Here is a 17,409-nt window from a genome sequence, read left to right as displayed (position 1 = left end):
ATAGTTGTGCATTTGTGACACATATTATCCTATTTAGTGAAAATTCATCTATAATACCCTCTTAAGAAAATTCTGACCCTCAACTTTTGATGTGTGTTCTTTGAGAAAGGTGTGAAGTGATGCACGGGATTCAAAATTATCAGAATGATGACAAGGAGTGGAACAAAAAGCTACACATTTTGTCGTTACACATTTTGTCATGCCACATCTTCGTAGTATCTAACCAAACAAGAAAAATGATAAAGTGGGATAAAACCATGTTTAAGGTCTCCTAATTTAGATATTTCGGTAGAAGTTACACTAGATGGGGTAATATGAGTCATGCACACTTACGCGGTAAAAAGTGGAATTCACTCATTTTTTAAATTCATGACTCAAGCGTCCGATCTACACAAATTCCTATATTTATGTGTTATTTTTTGTCCTGAGCAACATGGCAACAATACTTTCCGAAAGTGCAGAAGTGTTATACCAATTCAAACATGTATGCAACATATCCTTTTTTGTCGCACTAAGTAAGCGAGGAAAATGAGTGCAGCATAGAGGCCAATGTATTCAACAGGAACAAAAATACATATGCATCACAAAAACAACGTTTGAAGCATACACTCAAGCACATCACATGGGTCCATCCATCGTCTTAGATCCGGCAAATCACCTTTTTTCCCCTAGCTAGATGACACAAATTATTTCAGCCTCCAACTCAAGCTCCCACTTTGACGTATGTGGGTTTGAGGCCACAATACCCAATCCAGGGCGAATGAGGGGAAGAACCGACGCAGAGAAGAAACCCTCACATGGAGTAGTGAAGGAGTAGAACCATGTTTTCAAGGTAGAGTAAGATGATGAAGAGATATAAGAGAGGAAGTGTTTGCAAGGGTGTGTGTCTGTGTGCGCTTCATAGGAGGTCCTTGTGCGGAGCAGGATAATGTGTTTATCTTTTTTGTTTCTATAGGAAATACTCACGTTAATTATCAATCAAGGTGCTCAGAAAAGTGTGCTAGCAACCATATCCGTAAATGATATCGGAACGATGGTCATCCCATAGAGACATTCGAATAATCACCACAATCTGCCAAAATGTGTCGTACCTTAATACAACATCGAAGGAAAAAACCGAGTAGAATGATTTGATACCATGAGATGACGACGAGGGGAAATATCAAGGCTTTTTATGCTGAAAATGGATTCTCGTACGTGGTCCATGATGTATTGCTCCGCCTTGTTCCTCGCGATTCCTCTCCATCTCCATCTAGTTTCCTTTCCAATCTCCATAGGTTGTGCTCCTGCACCTAACACTACCTCATCTCTTCCAAAGGAACTCCAGCGATTGTCGATGTCCCATCCATTTTTCAACGAAGGTTACAAACACTAGGGTTGAGGATGCACAAGGTGGATGACCCTGGTATGCTACCTCTAGTTTTCTTAGGAGTTTATATCCATGACAACACCTCAAGGATGGATGTGTAGGTAGGAGGGAACTAGTGTGGGCACACCCGATCCGACAACCTTGCAACTGCACCGAGCCAAATTCATGGCAACAAGCGGAAAAAAGGCAAAGGATGGTCCCTCAATTGCTAATGGTAGAGGTTAGCGATTTATTTGGGAATTTCTTGTACTGCAAAGACTATTTTTGACATGCTGCAAGTGTGTAAGCCATTTGTTGACATGTTGCAAATATTCTAGGTGTATGCTTAAAGGGTTTTTCTCATGTTGCAGATGCATTTCCTCGTTGTTGTTTGCGTTTGTCACATATGTTGCTCTCATGTTTCATATGTTGCAACACATTTTTCAATGTCTTATTGCAACCAATGTGGATTTGTTGCATATGAGGAATCTATCATTGCATGGACGCTACAATGATTTTGGATGACCTTTTACATGACTTTGGGAGATTTGTTGCAACACCGTTGCAAGAGAATAAACAATTACTGCAAGATAGAGTTTTACCTTTAAATAATCAAGGTTCACAATTTTAAATAGATTGGACTGTCAAGGTCGGGGTTGGGGTCGACTGAATGACTGATTTTCCTCTTGCTACAACCAGTTGAGTTATTTTTTCAGGTAGGAGTAAGTTTTGGAGATTTTTTTTAAGAATTAGGTTTTTAGGGTGTTTTGAGAATTAGGTATGATTAATAATAAGTAAATAAATCATAAATGATCGACTTGATCATTCTTTCCAGCACCTAGCCCAACTGAGCCTAGGCGGTGGCTCCAACTCCTCCTGATCTCTTCCACCGGCCAAGGCGTTGCCGCGTTGGCCTTGGTCCCCTATTCCTCCGTTTGCCGCTCCGACGACGGCAGGAGGGAGGGGGGCCTAGCTTGTTCCTCCATTCTGGCCTAGTAGTTAGGGTTAGGTTTTATCTGTTGTGGTGCGTCATTGGGGTGGTGGGAGTGGCTTCCAGGTTATTAAATCTGCATCTACTCTACTCCCACACCGACGACGATCTTCTAGGCGGCGTCTCGGAGTTGATGGCAACGTGTGCTGATCGGTCCTTCAGATCGTCAGCTTGTTCTTCTCACCATTCTTTAGATCTGGCGAGATCAGTTTCTCGGTGTGTCGCCGGCGTTCGTTGTTATCCGTGGCGACGCTGGCGGCCAAAACGAGGTGGTTCTTCTCGAGCGAAGATGTTGGTCCGAAGGTGGTGGATATGTCATTCTTCTCCAAATCCGTCGATGGGAGGTGGCATATCTTGGTCCAAGACAGCACGGGGACGTTCCCCGATCGACGTGCCACAACGACATGTGTCTCGCTGCTTGCAGCAACCTGTTCATTGACTCACAAAGCCTCATTGGCAATGATTTTTTTTTGGATATTGCAATGGTGGAGGCTCGACGTCTACTCTTGTGTCCGTCTCGGTGGTGTTGGAGTTGGGCCGCGGCCGCTGGCTACGGTGGTTACAGAAAACCCTAAGAATTGTTTTATATTTCTTGATCTTTATGATTTTATCTGCAAATTCAAGATAATTATTTTTATCTGGTTTGTCTTTTAGTTTTCACTTTCATGTAACTTGATTTTAGATTAATGAAATATATGGGTGCTCTAAAAAGAAAAATCGGTCATTGGCTACATCAATAGTCCGCGTATTTTCTTTTCGTTCCCGCGCGTAAAATCCCCGCCAAACTCCAAATTCGCGCCGCCCACCCGCCGCCCCCTAAATTCCACCCCAGTCAGCCATAGCTGCAGCACGGTGCCTTACTCGAGGTTCCAGTCCCCGCTGACCCCGCGAACCATCCGAGCAAGTGGATCACCAGATGGGGAGACCGCGGAAGACGAAGGCGAAGGCCGCCGCCGAGGCCGAGGCCTCCTCCCCCGCCGCATTCTCCATCGGTACGCGCAACCCTGCTCCCCACGCAAAGATTCCCCATTCCAGCGGTAGATCGTGTCTTGCTCACAGGGCAGAGCAAACCGCCCCCTTCCGCAGGCAACTGCAAGGTGGAGATCCGCGGGAGCGGCCTAAGGTGCGCGTCCACGGAGCGGAACCTCACCATCTCCGGGACCAATGGCGCAAAGATCGTAATCGCTGGTAATATGCCGCGCGCGAGGAGAATCCCCCTCTCCCGCATTTTTCATTCTTCTGCTCTCTGTCATATAGATGATGCTACCCCTTTTGTTAATATGATCGATCCTTGCGCAGTCGATGGAGCCAAGACTTCTTCAGATGTGATCGGTTAGTGTGAGATTATCTGTTTTTTATTTGGTTGCGTTATGGGAGGAGATAACTGAGGGAGTTGGACCAGTGGTGGTTCTGTTCATTGGTACGATGTATTAATACTTGTACTACATGTAGGTGATGGCTCTGATTTCATCCTTCTGAACCCCAATGATATCGATAGCCGAAGCAAATCTCTACTTCAGGTAATCTAGCTTATATTTCAATGTCTGTATTTTAGCTTTTCGTTGCTCCAAGGGAAAATGAATTATATCTTATCGGAGTTTTACGTTTTCTATTTTGATGGAGCACTTGGTTGTAGACCCAAAAGATTTACTCCCGCTTTCTCAATAAATAAATGAAAGGTTTACATGGACGCATATTGGTTATGCGCGCTTGTACAATTAGGCAAGGCATTATCATACATGTAGCTATAGTAGCAACATTCGTTGAATTGTAGTAACTGCAACGTTAGGTTTCTCAAAGCTAGACCTCAGACATTAATTGTCCAATATCATATTGCAGGGATAGTCTATGATGACAGAGTTTTGATGATTGTATCAAAATATTGTGGTTACTGATGCGCATTTTGCTCTTAATTTTGTAGGAAGTACTAATGCTCTATAAGAATGAACTGCCAACTATGGATTATGCTGCTAACACTGGGAAAAAATCAGGATTTCTCGAAAAATGCGTAATGGGCGGGTACATTTTTTTTTTCTCCTGTTTATTTCTTCTCTACCAATTGTGATCGATGACAGCGACAAAATTCTTGCTATTTTTTTGCTTCCACGTCATACTATTTTGGTTTGTTTTTGTAAGAGTAGAAAGAGCTAACATTTTGGTTTCATGTTTTTCCATCCCAGGAAGTACAAGACTCTAATTCTGAGGTCTACCTCACTTGCAGGGCTTGAAGAGGTAAGCATTAAATAATAAACTAAAATAAGAGTTCATCCATAGTTATTAAACTGGACCAGACTAGCCGTTCAATCAGAAAAAACCGGAACCATAGCCCACCTTGTCTGGTTTCCTTACCGGATTGTCTATGTTCCTGAGCCACTTGACGGGCGATTCCATAGTTTTACTGTCCAGTTGTTTGCGTGAACCGCTAGAATGCCGTTATGATTTGGGCAGACATCAGCTATGTGCATGACTGTCGTGTTGTATTAGGAATAGAAACTTCAAGAGACACATCTGACCAACCAAAGATTTTTGCTGGTCGTCATGGTTGCCACTAGTAATCTATTACCTTATATTGAACTGGCGGTCCAGCCTGCGAAATGTTGGCTGGACAGACAAACCAGCGAACCCGATAATCAACCGTTTTGATGACTGGTCCAGTTTCAGTAACTACGTGTTCACCATTCACTACAATCACCTGAAGCTTGGTGTCCGATTGATAGTTTGACATAGCAAATTTTGAATTCAAATTCAGTTAACCTCCATTTCCCCATGGGTATATCACTTTTTTTTATCACTTCTAAATAATTTGAGCTTTTGATGTGCACTATCATAGTGGCCAATGAAAACATATAAATGACCCTAAAGAACTGCAGATACAGGTGAAGTTGATTTACCGTGAATTTTCTATGTATAATAGAAATGTCAACTTGCTTTTACAAGTAAGAAAGCATATTGAGTTTGGTTGAAGTTCAAATCTAACCACTCTTATCACACAGATCATAGCTGCTGTTTCATATCAGATAGTGCCAGCTGACACACAATATGCTGAAATACCCCTGACAGTTGTGACATCAGCTTTTCAACGTGTGGTATGTCATTCCTAAATTCTTTTATACTTCAGAACTAGCATTCATTTTGCAAGATTCATTCCAATCTCATGTTACTAGAGCCATTGGCGGACGCAGAAATTTTTTGGAGGGTGGGCACACCTCAATATTTTTTTTTTGCATTCCCCCTGTTGTAATAAAATTTGCTAGATGAGTAATATATATAGCTAATAGATTGTCAACATTGAAATTCATTACATATATATCTCAAATGTGCAAGATTGCAATACAAGCAGTTCAAGACATGAGAAAGTCTTACAGGCTATCCCCATGCCTCTTCATAATTAATTCTACAATAGCAATATAAACAATAAAATTATATAAGATATTAATTGCCATTTTCAAACATAAATCATCTATTCTTATTTTACAATCTACAATCAAAGTCAGTTGATAGTAATCCTAGTCAAATAAAAAGAAAAGAAACTAGCCAAACATAGAACAGAACAGCTGAACAGAAAAACATATACAGTAGATGTTCATGGGCTCATGGCAAGTCTCCTGCAAGCATGACGGGAACAAAGAAATATTCAGAGCTTGGGTCGGTTCGCGGTTGGGCCTGGGACTGAGCTAAGCGGCGCGTGACCGAGCCTGGCCGGAAATAGTGAAGCGTCGACCTGCCGGAGCGGCTACGCCAGCGAGTGACCTAGTGGGCTGAGCGGAGGTGCACTGGCATCTGGTGGAGGGCAGACCTGTCTTCCATCAGATCGATGGCGCGGCGACCGCCGTGGTGGCCGGGGAGTTCGGGAGGGGCCGAGCAACCGAGCCGGATAGGGCGCGAGGCGATGCACCGGCGAGGGGAGGCAACCCGGAGGAGGGATCGATGGCGATGGGACGAAGCAGTCAAGCGGAGCTGCGGTTTTCGGTCCAGGGAAGTCCACGATATTTTCTAAGGTAGTAAAAAATCCTGAAATTTTGGGGTGGGCCACGGCCCACCCGGCCCACCCTGTGTGTCCGCCCATGACTAGAGCTGAATTATCTCTGTATGCCTTCTTGCTACATTTGTTTTTTCCTTACTATTTCCTATTGGTTATTTATAATTCATATTACATGTGTACTGTCATCACTCAATAAAATTACTTACATTCTACAAAAAATTATATGATGCTTACAATTCATCTAATCCAACACACTTTTTACCCTGACCAATCTTGGATTACAAGGGAACACTATATTACTAAAAGGTAAACAAGTCACCTGAAATGCTTATTGTTCTTCCCAGACTGCACTTAGGCCTTTTGTGGTATGCAAACGAGCAAATCATTCAATTATATTTGTCTGACATTCTCAGTCCAAACTAGAAAGATACTGCCAACTAATTATAAACCCATTATGCTGTTCTTGGTAAATGCCATTTCTGCATTCTAAAGTGTGCATGATGAATCATATGTACACAATTGTCTATTTTTTTCCCAAAGTTTCATAACCAATGTAGTTCTAATATTTATCTCAGGGTTTTGGTCATCTCTTGTATAAGGAACTTAGCCAGCGTCTTCAAAATGTTGGTGTCACAACTATATTCTGCTGGGCAGATAAGGACTCTGAAGGATTTTGGTTTAACCAGGCAAGTGAAAATGGAAATCTGGCAACACTGTTTGTTTCAGCTTTCTTCTACATTATGATTATATCTTAATATTAAGTTTGGAATATGATATATAGTTTAGCAATCTAGTGCTTGTGTTACTGGTTAAAGAAATAGGCAGCAAACAAAAATGAAGATACACAGGAGGAACTATATGTTCTGTTAATGGAGCAGGCAATGACCCTGAATTCAAGCCAAGAGGACATAATCCTCTACCTTTCACACAGGCAATAAAAGACTACCTACGAGGGGAGTCACAACACACAAAGAGAACCTTAGTGGTGAAAACTATGGGTGCTCACAAGGTGAATATTGTATGACCAGAGAGAAGTATGCTTATTGCAAGGAGGCTTGCTATTTTTTTTTCTCTTCAATCCCTTCTAAATGGACTATATAGGGGTATAAAATGACTTCGTGTAGGAGCATAACTTAAGTTGTAAAAGAAACAAACCAGACGTGAATGCGGGTTACAAATAAGAATAACGCCGCTTTAATGATTATATGTTGCAAATAAAAATCTATTATTGATTTCTCATTTAGTGTTCTGACATAACTTGGCGATTTGTTGGAAAAAAATGCTTGACTTGTTATACTTTTTGTATTTTTTACAGTCCTTAGTATCTTGAGTCTTATGCTCCTGATAGGAGTTATATTAAACTACTATAATTGCTCAATGCCATTAGCAAACCTTAGCTACTTTTAAGTTTTAAGTAGACCTGATCATGGGTGTCCCAGCTTGTTTTTTGGCCTGAAATCCCCTAAAAGACTGAGTAGTTCATGGGAAAATAACTACTAGTTTGCTGAGACTGATTAGAATATTGTATTTATAATCCGCAGAGGCTAGTTTTATGTGTGTTGGCATTGTCTAGCTGGCCTCTTCAAACCTTGACCAAAGCCCAGCTGGGCTCAGGTTTTAAGCAGGTCTACTTATAAGGAAACATATAATTTTCAGTTCAGAGTAATTGAACTTTCTTTGCTCTTATTAAGTCATTGTTCTGTTAGAACATTTTCGTTGCACAAGATCCTCCTGTACCTTGTCCTACTTTAACAACATGGTTACCTAAAAAAAAACTACAAGGATCTAATGATATAACTGCTTTGTACTCCTGAGTGCATTACAGGGTTTTGTATCTGTTGGAGAGGTGGACACTAAAGGTAAGATGCGCAGAATTCCAGTAAGAGCTGATATCAAGAGAACATTATGCTTTCCAGGAAGTTCAACACTTATGGTTACACATCTTAAGAAGGTTTTGCCAACTGTGCCAAAAAATTCAGTGGGAGAACAGCAAACTTCTCAGCTCCACCCTGTGGTACCAGATAGTAAGTCTTCATGAACCCATAGGTGTTTAAATTTTTTAGGTTCAGATATATCTCGAACCCACTAATTCCAGTAGAATTGATGTTTCCATGCAAATATAGCTGTAAAAGAATTTACATGTAATATGCTAGCTGAGAGGGTTAAGCAGATAAGATATCCTTATTTTGTATAACATTACTTGATATGTAAGCTGTATAATTAAGAACTTCACTAAGAACTTCTCTAAAGGAAGAGGACCCATGAAACACACTGGCTATGCAGATCCTCTCTCCTTGGCGTCATGCCATTATCTATCCAATGTGATGGTCCATTTGTTTGTTTGAGTAAATCTTTTATCACGCAAACTGTAGTATATTAATTTTTATGAATTAACAATGAAAGTTCTGCTGTTCTGCAAAGAGTGAAAAACTGAAATATTGACCAATGATATTGCTGCAAGCAAATATTATACATTGCAATATGACCTAGAAAGTCCGTAACTTATTGGTTTATCAAGTTTGATTGCATCCAACCTTCGGAACATGGATAGTGCATCTGTCTTAGTTGTATACGCATTGGTGCATATTCCAGAAATATCAATTGTTATCTCTAACGCTGATGTTTTGCTATATTTTTTTCAGGCATGTCTCCTGGTGATACTGATAGCGCAGTACCCTCCTGTGAAAATTTGTTTCCCCCGACATCTGGATGCCACAAAGTCAGCAAGACTGCAAACATTTTAAGAAGTGAAGCTTTTGCTGCTGGTGAAGGATGTTCATTGTCTGACCAACAACCAAAGAAACGGACATATCAATCTTCATCATCTTCACTGAAGTCAAAAAGAGTGAGATGCAGTGGTCATGCTGACCATAAACAAGGCCTGGGGCGAAGTGATATCTGTGACAAATCTCTATCTGTAAATACTCCTACTATGGCAGTTCACGTTGAAAACAACGTATCAGGAGATGCTAAGGCCACTATCTGTTCCAGCGGAAGGCCTTCAGTTATGCTAATGAATATTGCAGATGAAACAAAGAAGATACGGCTTACAGAGGTAGTCTCTATATAAACTATACTCTTATCTTTGAGAAAATGTGAGTGGCATTTCTAAAATGAAGGAATGTATGAGTATATGCTTACTCAAGGAACTGACACTCTGGTGCACTGAAGCAAACTGCAGGCTACTTATTTTGCTAGCTTCTGAATGTGTTGTGACTCTTGCTGCAGGTAGTTGAAATGCTTGGGGGATTTGTTACCTCTGAAGGAAGTTCATGCACACATGTGGTAACTGGAAAAGCTCGTAGGACTATGAATTTTTGTATGGCTTTGAGCTCTGGGTTAGTTTTCATCTAAATTTTCCTTACACCCCAGTTCATCATGTTTGAAACCATAGTATGATTTCCATTCCTTGTTCTACACTGAATTAATTCAACATTTCAATTATAGATGTTGAAGCATCGTAGTCACTGTGTAGTAATAGTTTCAATTGACTAGACTATATACTGATTGCAGGGCTTGGATAGTTTCTCCAAACTGGCTAAAACAGAGCTTCCGTCAAGGGAAATTTGTAGGTGAGTCAAGCAACCAATTCTTGCCATGTGTCTGTACCTTTTTTTCCGAGGATACACCCTGGAAAAGTGTATCAACCAACCAATTCTTGCCATGTGTGTCTGTACTTTTTTTTCCGAGGATACACCCTGGAAAAGTGTATCAACCAACCAATTCTTGCGATGTGTGTCTGTACTGGAAGACATGAAATGTATGAGTGTAGTCATTGTAAGCTCGTGGAGCTGTTGTTGCGATGAATTAGGTGTTTAAACCCTAGCACTTGATCCAAAATGAAAAAATGTACATGTTAGATGGTTGCTGCTCTTCCATAGTAAAAGAAACAACTTATGCTGTCTTCTCCTCTTGCACTTCTGTTTCCAGGTGAAGCAGAACATGTTCTAGATGATGAAGAATATAAGATGGAATACAAGTCTGAAATAAGAGATGCGGTCATGAGGGCTAAAGAGAGGCCTTGCTTGTTATTTTCTGGCTACACTTTCTGTCTGACCAAGTACATCCAACCGTCTCCTGGTGTCCTCTCTCCAATTATCAAATCCTCTGGTGGCAAGGTAACTTCAGATCATCCTGCCATGCAAAACTCATGCTTTTTTTTCTGATAAAGATTATATATTAATATCGCGAAGATACGAATTACACCCAGCCTCTGCAACAACGTATTGCCCTAACGGCACTACGGATGCACACAGCCAAAAAAGAAAGAAGAATTACAAAAAAAAAGAAAAGTCCCGCTACAGTGATTCGGTCCTTGAAACAACAGTACTAACACCACCAGGAGTCCAAGACAGCTTGAAGTCTAGCTTCTTCAAAAGCGACGCCTCCAAGAAGAAAACAGTGCACACACACACCGTCATCACCCGATCATAGATCTTAGGTTTTCACCCTCAAGAAAGTCCTTGCTCTCAAAACAATGCCTTCAACAAGGCCATTGCCAGGCACAACCAACTAAGGCCAGACCTTGGGTTTTCACCCTGAGAGGTAGGACTATGACCTTCTCCTGTGCAGTCGCCCCTACTTACATGCTCCAAGTCCTAGATCACCAAGCCAATTCCTCACCACCGCATAAACTCGAACCACCATTGTCAGTCCACCGGATCATGGTCTCCATGACATTCTCCGTCAGCTCCATGGAACGAGAACATGCCCCATGATATTAACAGCGACCGAGCTTCAAAGCGCTCCCTCTGAACCTAAGCGACAAGAGAAAAACATGGGTGCGCACGACCGAATACCATCCGATCCAGCAAACTCTAGGCAAGAGATGCACTGTTACATTTGCCGGCGGAGCCTTCCGGAACACGACACTGCAACCAGATCACTGAAGACAAACATCAGGCGGATCTTCATCTTGGCGTGAGAGAAACCCTAGGACCGCCTCCTTTATTCGACCAAGCCAGCAGCCCCCACGCCACCAGCCGGAGGCATACGAGAAGATGGTCCAGCCTGCCACGCCAGAACCAAGCACGCAGCTGCCTCTTAGCCGCAAGCTCAGATCGAATCCGGGTCAGGCAAAACTCATGCATGGCCAAACTTTTTGAACAAGTTACAAATTTAGCAGAACTCTCAATACAAATTGATAGATCACATTACAACCTGAGGGTGTTCCAACTTCTATTCTCTAACGCAAGTACTATTTTACCAGGCATGGAGTTCTCTTGTACCATCTTTCAATAGCACATGTTACTGTTAAAGTTCAAATGCAAACTTATAAACTACAGTTAGAGACATGTAATTTGATGCGTGAAAATTGTTTAAAATGCTTTGGTTACATACAGATCATACATAAACTTAAGTATTGACTATATGTCATTACTAGTAAGTTGCTGAGAACAATTTTGGGTCAAACTACTATTTTTTTCATAAGTCCAACATTTGAAATATCTCTAATTTTCCTACTCAGAAAACACAATTACCTGGTCTATTCTAAAGTATTTTCACATCTATTAACTTTGCAGATCATCAATAAGCTTGATGAGCTCTCGGAAGATTCGGATGAGCTCTCAAAGACAATCTTCCTGGCGTGTGAAGAAGGCATGGAGCTTGCCATGGATGCAGCAAAAAGAGGCATAAAAACATTCAGCACTGACTGGCTCATGACCTGTGTCATGAAGCAAGAGCTTGATCTTGAGGCGCCACAGTTTGCAGAATCTCTCTAATGTGCCCCAGTTTATAGTTTAGGGCCCCGAACTGAATAGTCACTTTTGCTAAGTTATTGCCTTGTTGGCTATTGTAAATCCTTAGTCTCCTGTCTCAAAGGTTTAGGGTTTCTGTGTAAATATGCCCACCATGTGAACACATTTAGAAACTATGAATCTAGACAACTTGATGCAGTGTTACCTTTGCATAGAACTTTGTAATCTTCTGCAAAACTAGTTGTGCTTTGTTTGAAAACCAGATTATAATCTTAACCACAAATATACTAAAGATAGATACTATACACTATTTGAAACTCTTTTTTGTGAATCATACCCCTGAAATATGCATGTGAAACTATACACTATTTGAAATATGCATGTCAATTGATAATTTCTGAAATATTTTTTTAGAGAACCCGCAGGAGATCTGCGCGTCATTGTATTAAGCTTTAGAGCGGATGGAAGAAAGTCCGAGGCAAAGAAAGTGCATAGTACAACCCAAGAGGGAACACGATGCACACCCTGCCAAACCACCACTGGTTAACGAAGCCTACTCTATCTCTCTCGCTGTCCTGCCGCGGGTAACCAACCAAGACGTCCACTCGTCTAACAAGAGGGATAGGGTGGACGTCATGGGCATGCGCTTGTTCTCAAAAACACGCGCATTGCGCTCCAACCAGAGGGCCCTCATGGCGAGCATGATCAGCGAGTTTGCTTCTCTCCTTCTACCTGCACCAAAACGGGAGGCAACCTGCACCCACCAGTCGCCTATACCCAGATTGCCCACCGGCACGATATCGGGAAGGGCTAGGCGCTGCACTAACCCTCGCCATATGCCCTGCGCATAGTTGCAGTGCAGGGAGATATGGTCGATAGTCTCATCGGCGACGTCGCAGAGCGGGCACAAGGTGTGGGTTGGGAGGCCCCGTCTGAGCCGCCGGTCGGCAGTCCAGCACCGTCGTCTTAGCGCAAGCCAAGCATGGAACCGGTGCTTGAGCGGGGCAAAGGAAGCCCAGATCAAGGGCGCCGCCATGAGCCCGATGGTGCCGTGGAAGAGCATTATGTAGGTAGTGCGAGAGGAGAAAGATCCGTCTCCACTTCACTTCCACCTGAAGACGTCGTTACCAAGGCCTTCATCGCAGACAACAGCCGCCGCGCGAACCGCATCCCATAGCCGTAGGTACTGCACCGTGGCATCCACGGACAGCTCACCGGAAATATCGAGCACCCACGCGTTCTGAAATATGATGATAAGTGGAATGAATGACAACAATGCAATAAGTTCTGCCAAACATCTGCAATGCCGGCGGTGTTTCCTGTTGGATGATATCCAACGTGATTCACACACATTGTTGTCACTCCCATCACATCCATACATACTCAACACACTGTTTGGATTGGATTATACGAAGCGTGATACACGACGACCGGACCACCAGTAATAATCGTAATCATGGACGTCCAGAACCACCTCTCGATCGATCCAGCGCTGTCCTCTCCGTCTTTTGTAGCCAATGCTCTGCCTCTTGTCGTCAGCCTGCCACTCTGACCCTGACAGGCGTCGTGGCTTCATCACGTACGTGGCCTCGTCGGGGTGACGCAGTGGAGGAACACCAGCCTCACATCTGCTTCTGAAAACGCAGATGAGGGTACTACAAATACACAAGGTGCTCGATCGATCGGTGGAGCGCACATACACACTTGTCTCAACATACATAGCACAGATGGCTTGCGGTGCTCAAGCGGCGAAGATGGTTGCGATGCTGGCCATCCTGCTCATCGCCATGGCCGACTCCCATCCCCAGCCGGAGCGGACCTGCAGCAGCTCCGTCGAGTGCGCCTGCGCCGAGAGGTGCGTCCGCGAGTACCCTAGCGTCGACAGCGATCCCCCTTTCAAGATCTCTCCCGTTTGCACCCATCGCACGGAGCACGAGCTCTACACTCGCCTCTACCTGCATCACGCCTATTTAGGACACCACATGAGCCAGCACAAGGTACTGTCTACCGAGTTCAAAAACGGTTTTGGATCCATGACTGTCAATGACTGGCTCGTCACCGATGGACCTAGCCGTGACACCAAGGTTGTGGCCCGTGCCAAGGGCGTCCATATCCAGGCTGGAATGGACACCCATAGCTACTACGTTTCTTTCAACATGGTGTTCGAAGAGGGCAGGTAAACGCCTCCAAGCTCTTTCATGGTTTTCCTCTCGATCGTAGCAGACAATTCACACTTCCTCAATTCGCCCCGCCTTAATTACCATGATCTGATCGATGCAGGTTCAAAGGCTCTACACTTCAAGTCATGGGAACCGTTGTGGAAAAAGGTGAATGGGCCATAGTTGGTGGAACTGGAGAACTTACGTTAGCTCGTGGAGTCATTTATAAACATGGCTCGGAGTTCGTTCGTGACGAGGGTGACTGTATTGAGCTTGACATTCATTGTCTCTACACCCCTATGGAAAGATCAAAGGTAACACAAACATTTCGACATGGATTAACTGTGGAAACACAATTAATAATTTCTTGGGCACCGACAATAAGGTTAACCTTTCATGCATATGTCACCATGTAGGGTACTTCTTGGACATTCGAGGCATGAGCAAACCATCTAGGTCTGGCGAGGCCCAAGGACCCTACCTGAACAGTGTCTGCTGATTTAGCAATTACTAGCACTTACTTTTTTTAGATGTTATTTAGCACTTCCGTTGGAATAGAAAGTTGCAAGAAACTGCCGGCAATAACCGATCTTGGTCTGTCGAAAAAATCAACAAAGCTCTCAGAGAAGGCTTGTCCAGTAGATCTGCGTGTGATCTCAGGTGGGACCAACTCCCGTCAAACTTATGATGGATTGTGAGAGAACGTTATAAATAAAATATTTAACTATTTCATGTCGATTGACTTTATAATTCTTATGTGCAATATATCTCTAACGTGCAACTAAAAAACCCAACTTTTACAGTTTTTTAGGACATGCCACTCCTCGAGTCTGGCTAATGAGTACATATTGTTTGTAATTCAGTTTTTTCTTTCTTTCGAAATGGGAATAAAAACCCCGGCTTCTGCATCATGATGGTGCACGCGGTCTTTTATTAAAAAGTCTCAAACATTTGGTTTTACAACTCAATCATCGCCTACAGTTGATACACGAATCAACCAGCGAAACAGATAAAACATAGTATCACTACACATCACTGTAGCCTCCTAGTATGACGCCAGCCAGTCTGACACAAGATATCCGGAGCGACCGTCTAAAGTTGTGTGCATCCAGAAGCCATGGCATCCAACTGTCCCTCCGGAGAAAGGAGGGTCCATAGCTGAACCCAATATGACATCATATGGATAACCTGCAAGAAATGAAAAGATTGTTGTTTGTTAAAAATGATATCATTTCTTACCCTCCAAATAGATCAACATAAAGCTGAAACCCCAATTCGGATGAATACCTTAGATTGTCTATCTACTCCATTTAACCAATTACCAAACATATTGGTAATATTGGTTGGAGGTGGAAGATCAAAAGTGAAATTAACCGTGCACCAAAGAAGTTTAGCTAAAGGACAATCAATAAAAAGATGTTCAATGGTTTCCCGTTCTCCGCAGAAAACACATTTCATACACCCATTCCAATTTCGTTTAGCTAAATTGTCTTTAGTTAACAAAACCTTGTTACTTAGAAACCACATGAAGATTTTTATCTTTAATGAAACTTTAACTTTTCATAAATATTTTCTCAGAAAAGGGGTATGATCACTCATAAGATCCTCATACATAGACTTTACCGTAAACAAGCCATTGGTTGTCAGGCCCCAAACAAGATGATCATTCTCATCATTTAAATTTACCCTCATTAGTTTTTGGCATAACTGTAACCATAAAGTCCATTTGTTTCCCAACAACGTCCGTCTAAAACTAATATTCAGCGGAGTTTGAGCTAACACATGGGCTACCGTTACATTTTTGTGATGCATTATATTATATAACGATGAGTATTGATGCGCTAACGGTGTGTCCCCTAACCAAGTATTTTCCCAGAATCGAGTATTCACTCCATTGCCAACTTTAAAGAATCCTATAATAAAAAATTCATCCTTCACCCCCATCAATCCCTTCCAGAAGGGAGAATCTGTGGGCTTAACTTGCACCGCCGATAAGGTCTTCTGTCTTAAGTATTTATTATGTAGCAACTCTTGCCACACCCCGTCCTTATTAAGCAGTTTAAAGAGCCATTTACTAAATAAGCATTTGTTTTTCAGTTCGAGTACCTCAATACCTAAGCCTCCTTGATTTTTGGGCCAACAGACGATATTCTATTTTGTAAGCCTATATTTTCTCTTGTTTTCATCAGGCTACCAAAAAAACCTAGATCTATAGAAATCCAATCGTTTCCTTACCTCAACAAGTATCTCTAAAAAGGATAACATAAACATAGGTAAACTGGTTAAAACTGAATTGATAGGGACAAGTCTATCTCCATATGATAGTAATTTTCCTTTCCAACAACTCAATTTACTTTCAAACCGTGTCTCAACCGGATACCAATCAGAGTTCCTAAGTTTTCTGTAATGGATAGGAATACCTAAGTATCTAAAGGGAAGGGATCCAGCATCACATCCAAAGATCTATTTATACTGATCCACCTCATCCTTTGCCTTACCAAAACAAAAAAGCTCACTTTTGTGGAAATTAATTTAAGTCCTGGGAGTTCTTCAAAAATACATGATACGTCTCCGACGTATCGATAATTTCTTATGTTCTATGCCATATTATTGATGATACCTACATGTTTTATGCACACTTTATGTCATATTCGTGCATTTTCAGGAACTAACCTATTAACAAGATGCCGAAGTGCCAGTTCTCGTTTTACGTTGTTTTTGGTTTCAGAAATCCTAGTAACGAAATATTCTCGGAATTGGACGAAACGAAGACCCGGGGCCCTATTTTTCCACGGAGCTTCCGAGAAGACCGAAGAACACACGAAGTGGGGCCACGAGGTGGCCGAGACTATAGGGCGGCGCGGCCCAAGCCACGGCCGCGCCGACCTATAGTGTGGGCCCCCGTGACGCCCCTTGACCTGCCCTTCCGCCTACTTAAAGCCTCCGTCGCGAAACCCCGAGGCGAAAAACCACGATACGGAAAACCTTGCTGAGACGCCGTCGCCGCCGATCCCATCTCGGGGGATTACGGAGATCTCCTCCGGCACCCTGCCGGAGAGGGGATTCATCTCCCGGAGGACTCTACACCGCCATGGTCGCCTCCGGAGTGATGAGTGAGTAGTTCACCCCTGGACTATGGGTCCATAGCGGTAGCTAGATGGTTGTCTTCTCCTCATTGTGCTTCATTGTTGGATCTTGTGAGCTGCCTAACATGATCAAGATCATCTATC

At 42.7% G+C, this 17,409-nt stretch overlaps 2 protein-coding genes across 2 annotated transcripts; both read left to right on the top strand.

The window, feature by feature from the left end:
* The first annotated feature begins 3,255 nt into the window (after window positions 1-3,255).
* Window positions 3,256-12,215, top strand: LOC124648792. The gene is made up of 14 exons (XM_047188499.1): window positions 3,256-3,331; window positions 3,399-3,527; window positions 3,639-3,671; window positions 3,792-3,859; window positions 4,261-4,358; window positions 4,520-4,571; window positions 5,333-5,425; window positions 6,897-7,007; window positions 8,147-8,345; window positions 8,964-9,376; window positions 9,550-9,659; window positions 9,835-9,893; window positions 10,252-10,439; window positions 11,844-12,215. The coding sequence occupies exons 1-14, from the start codon at window positions 3,256-3,258 to the stop codon at window positions 12,042-12,044; spliced, it is 1,830 nt and encodes a 609-aa protein (XP_047044455.1). The 3' UTR covers window positions 12,045-12,215.
* A 1,532-nt stretch (window positions 12,216-13,747) lies between these two features.
* Window positions 13,748-14,622, top strand: LOC124648791 (dirigent protein 11-like). The gene is made up of 3 exons (XM_047188498.1): window positions 13,748-14,196; window positions 14,301-14,493; window positions 14,596-14,622. Exons 1-3 carry the CDS (start codon window positions 13,748-13,750, stop codon window positions 14,620-14,622), a joined length of 669 nt encoding a protein of 222 aa, XP_047044454.1.
* The last annotated feature ends 2,787 nt before the right edge of the window (window positions 14,623-17,409 follow it).

This window comes from Lolium rigidum, chromosome 4 (genome assembly GCF_022539505.1).
Source record: "Lolium rigidum isolate FL_2022 chromosome 4, APGP_CSIRO_Lrig_0.1, whole genome shotgun sequence".
NCBI lineage: Eukaryota > Viridiplantae > Streptophyta > Magnoliopsida > Poales > Poaceae > Lolium > Lolium rigidum.
This window is presented reverse-complemented; position numbering and strand designations above follow the sequence as displayed.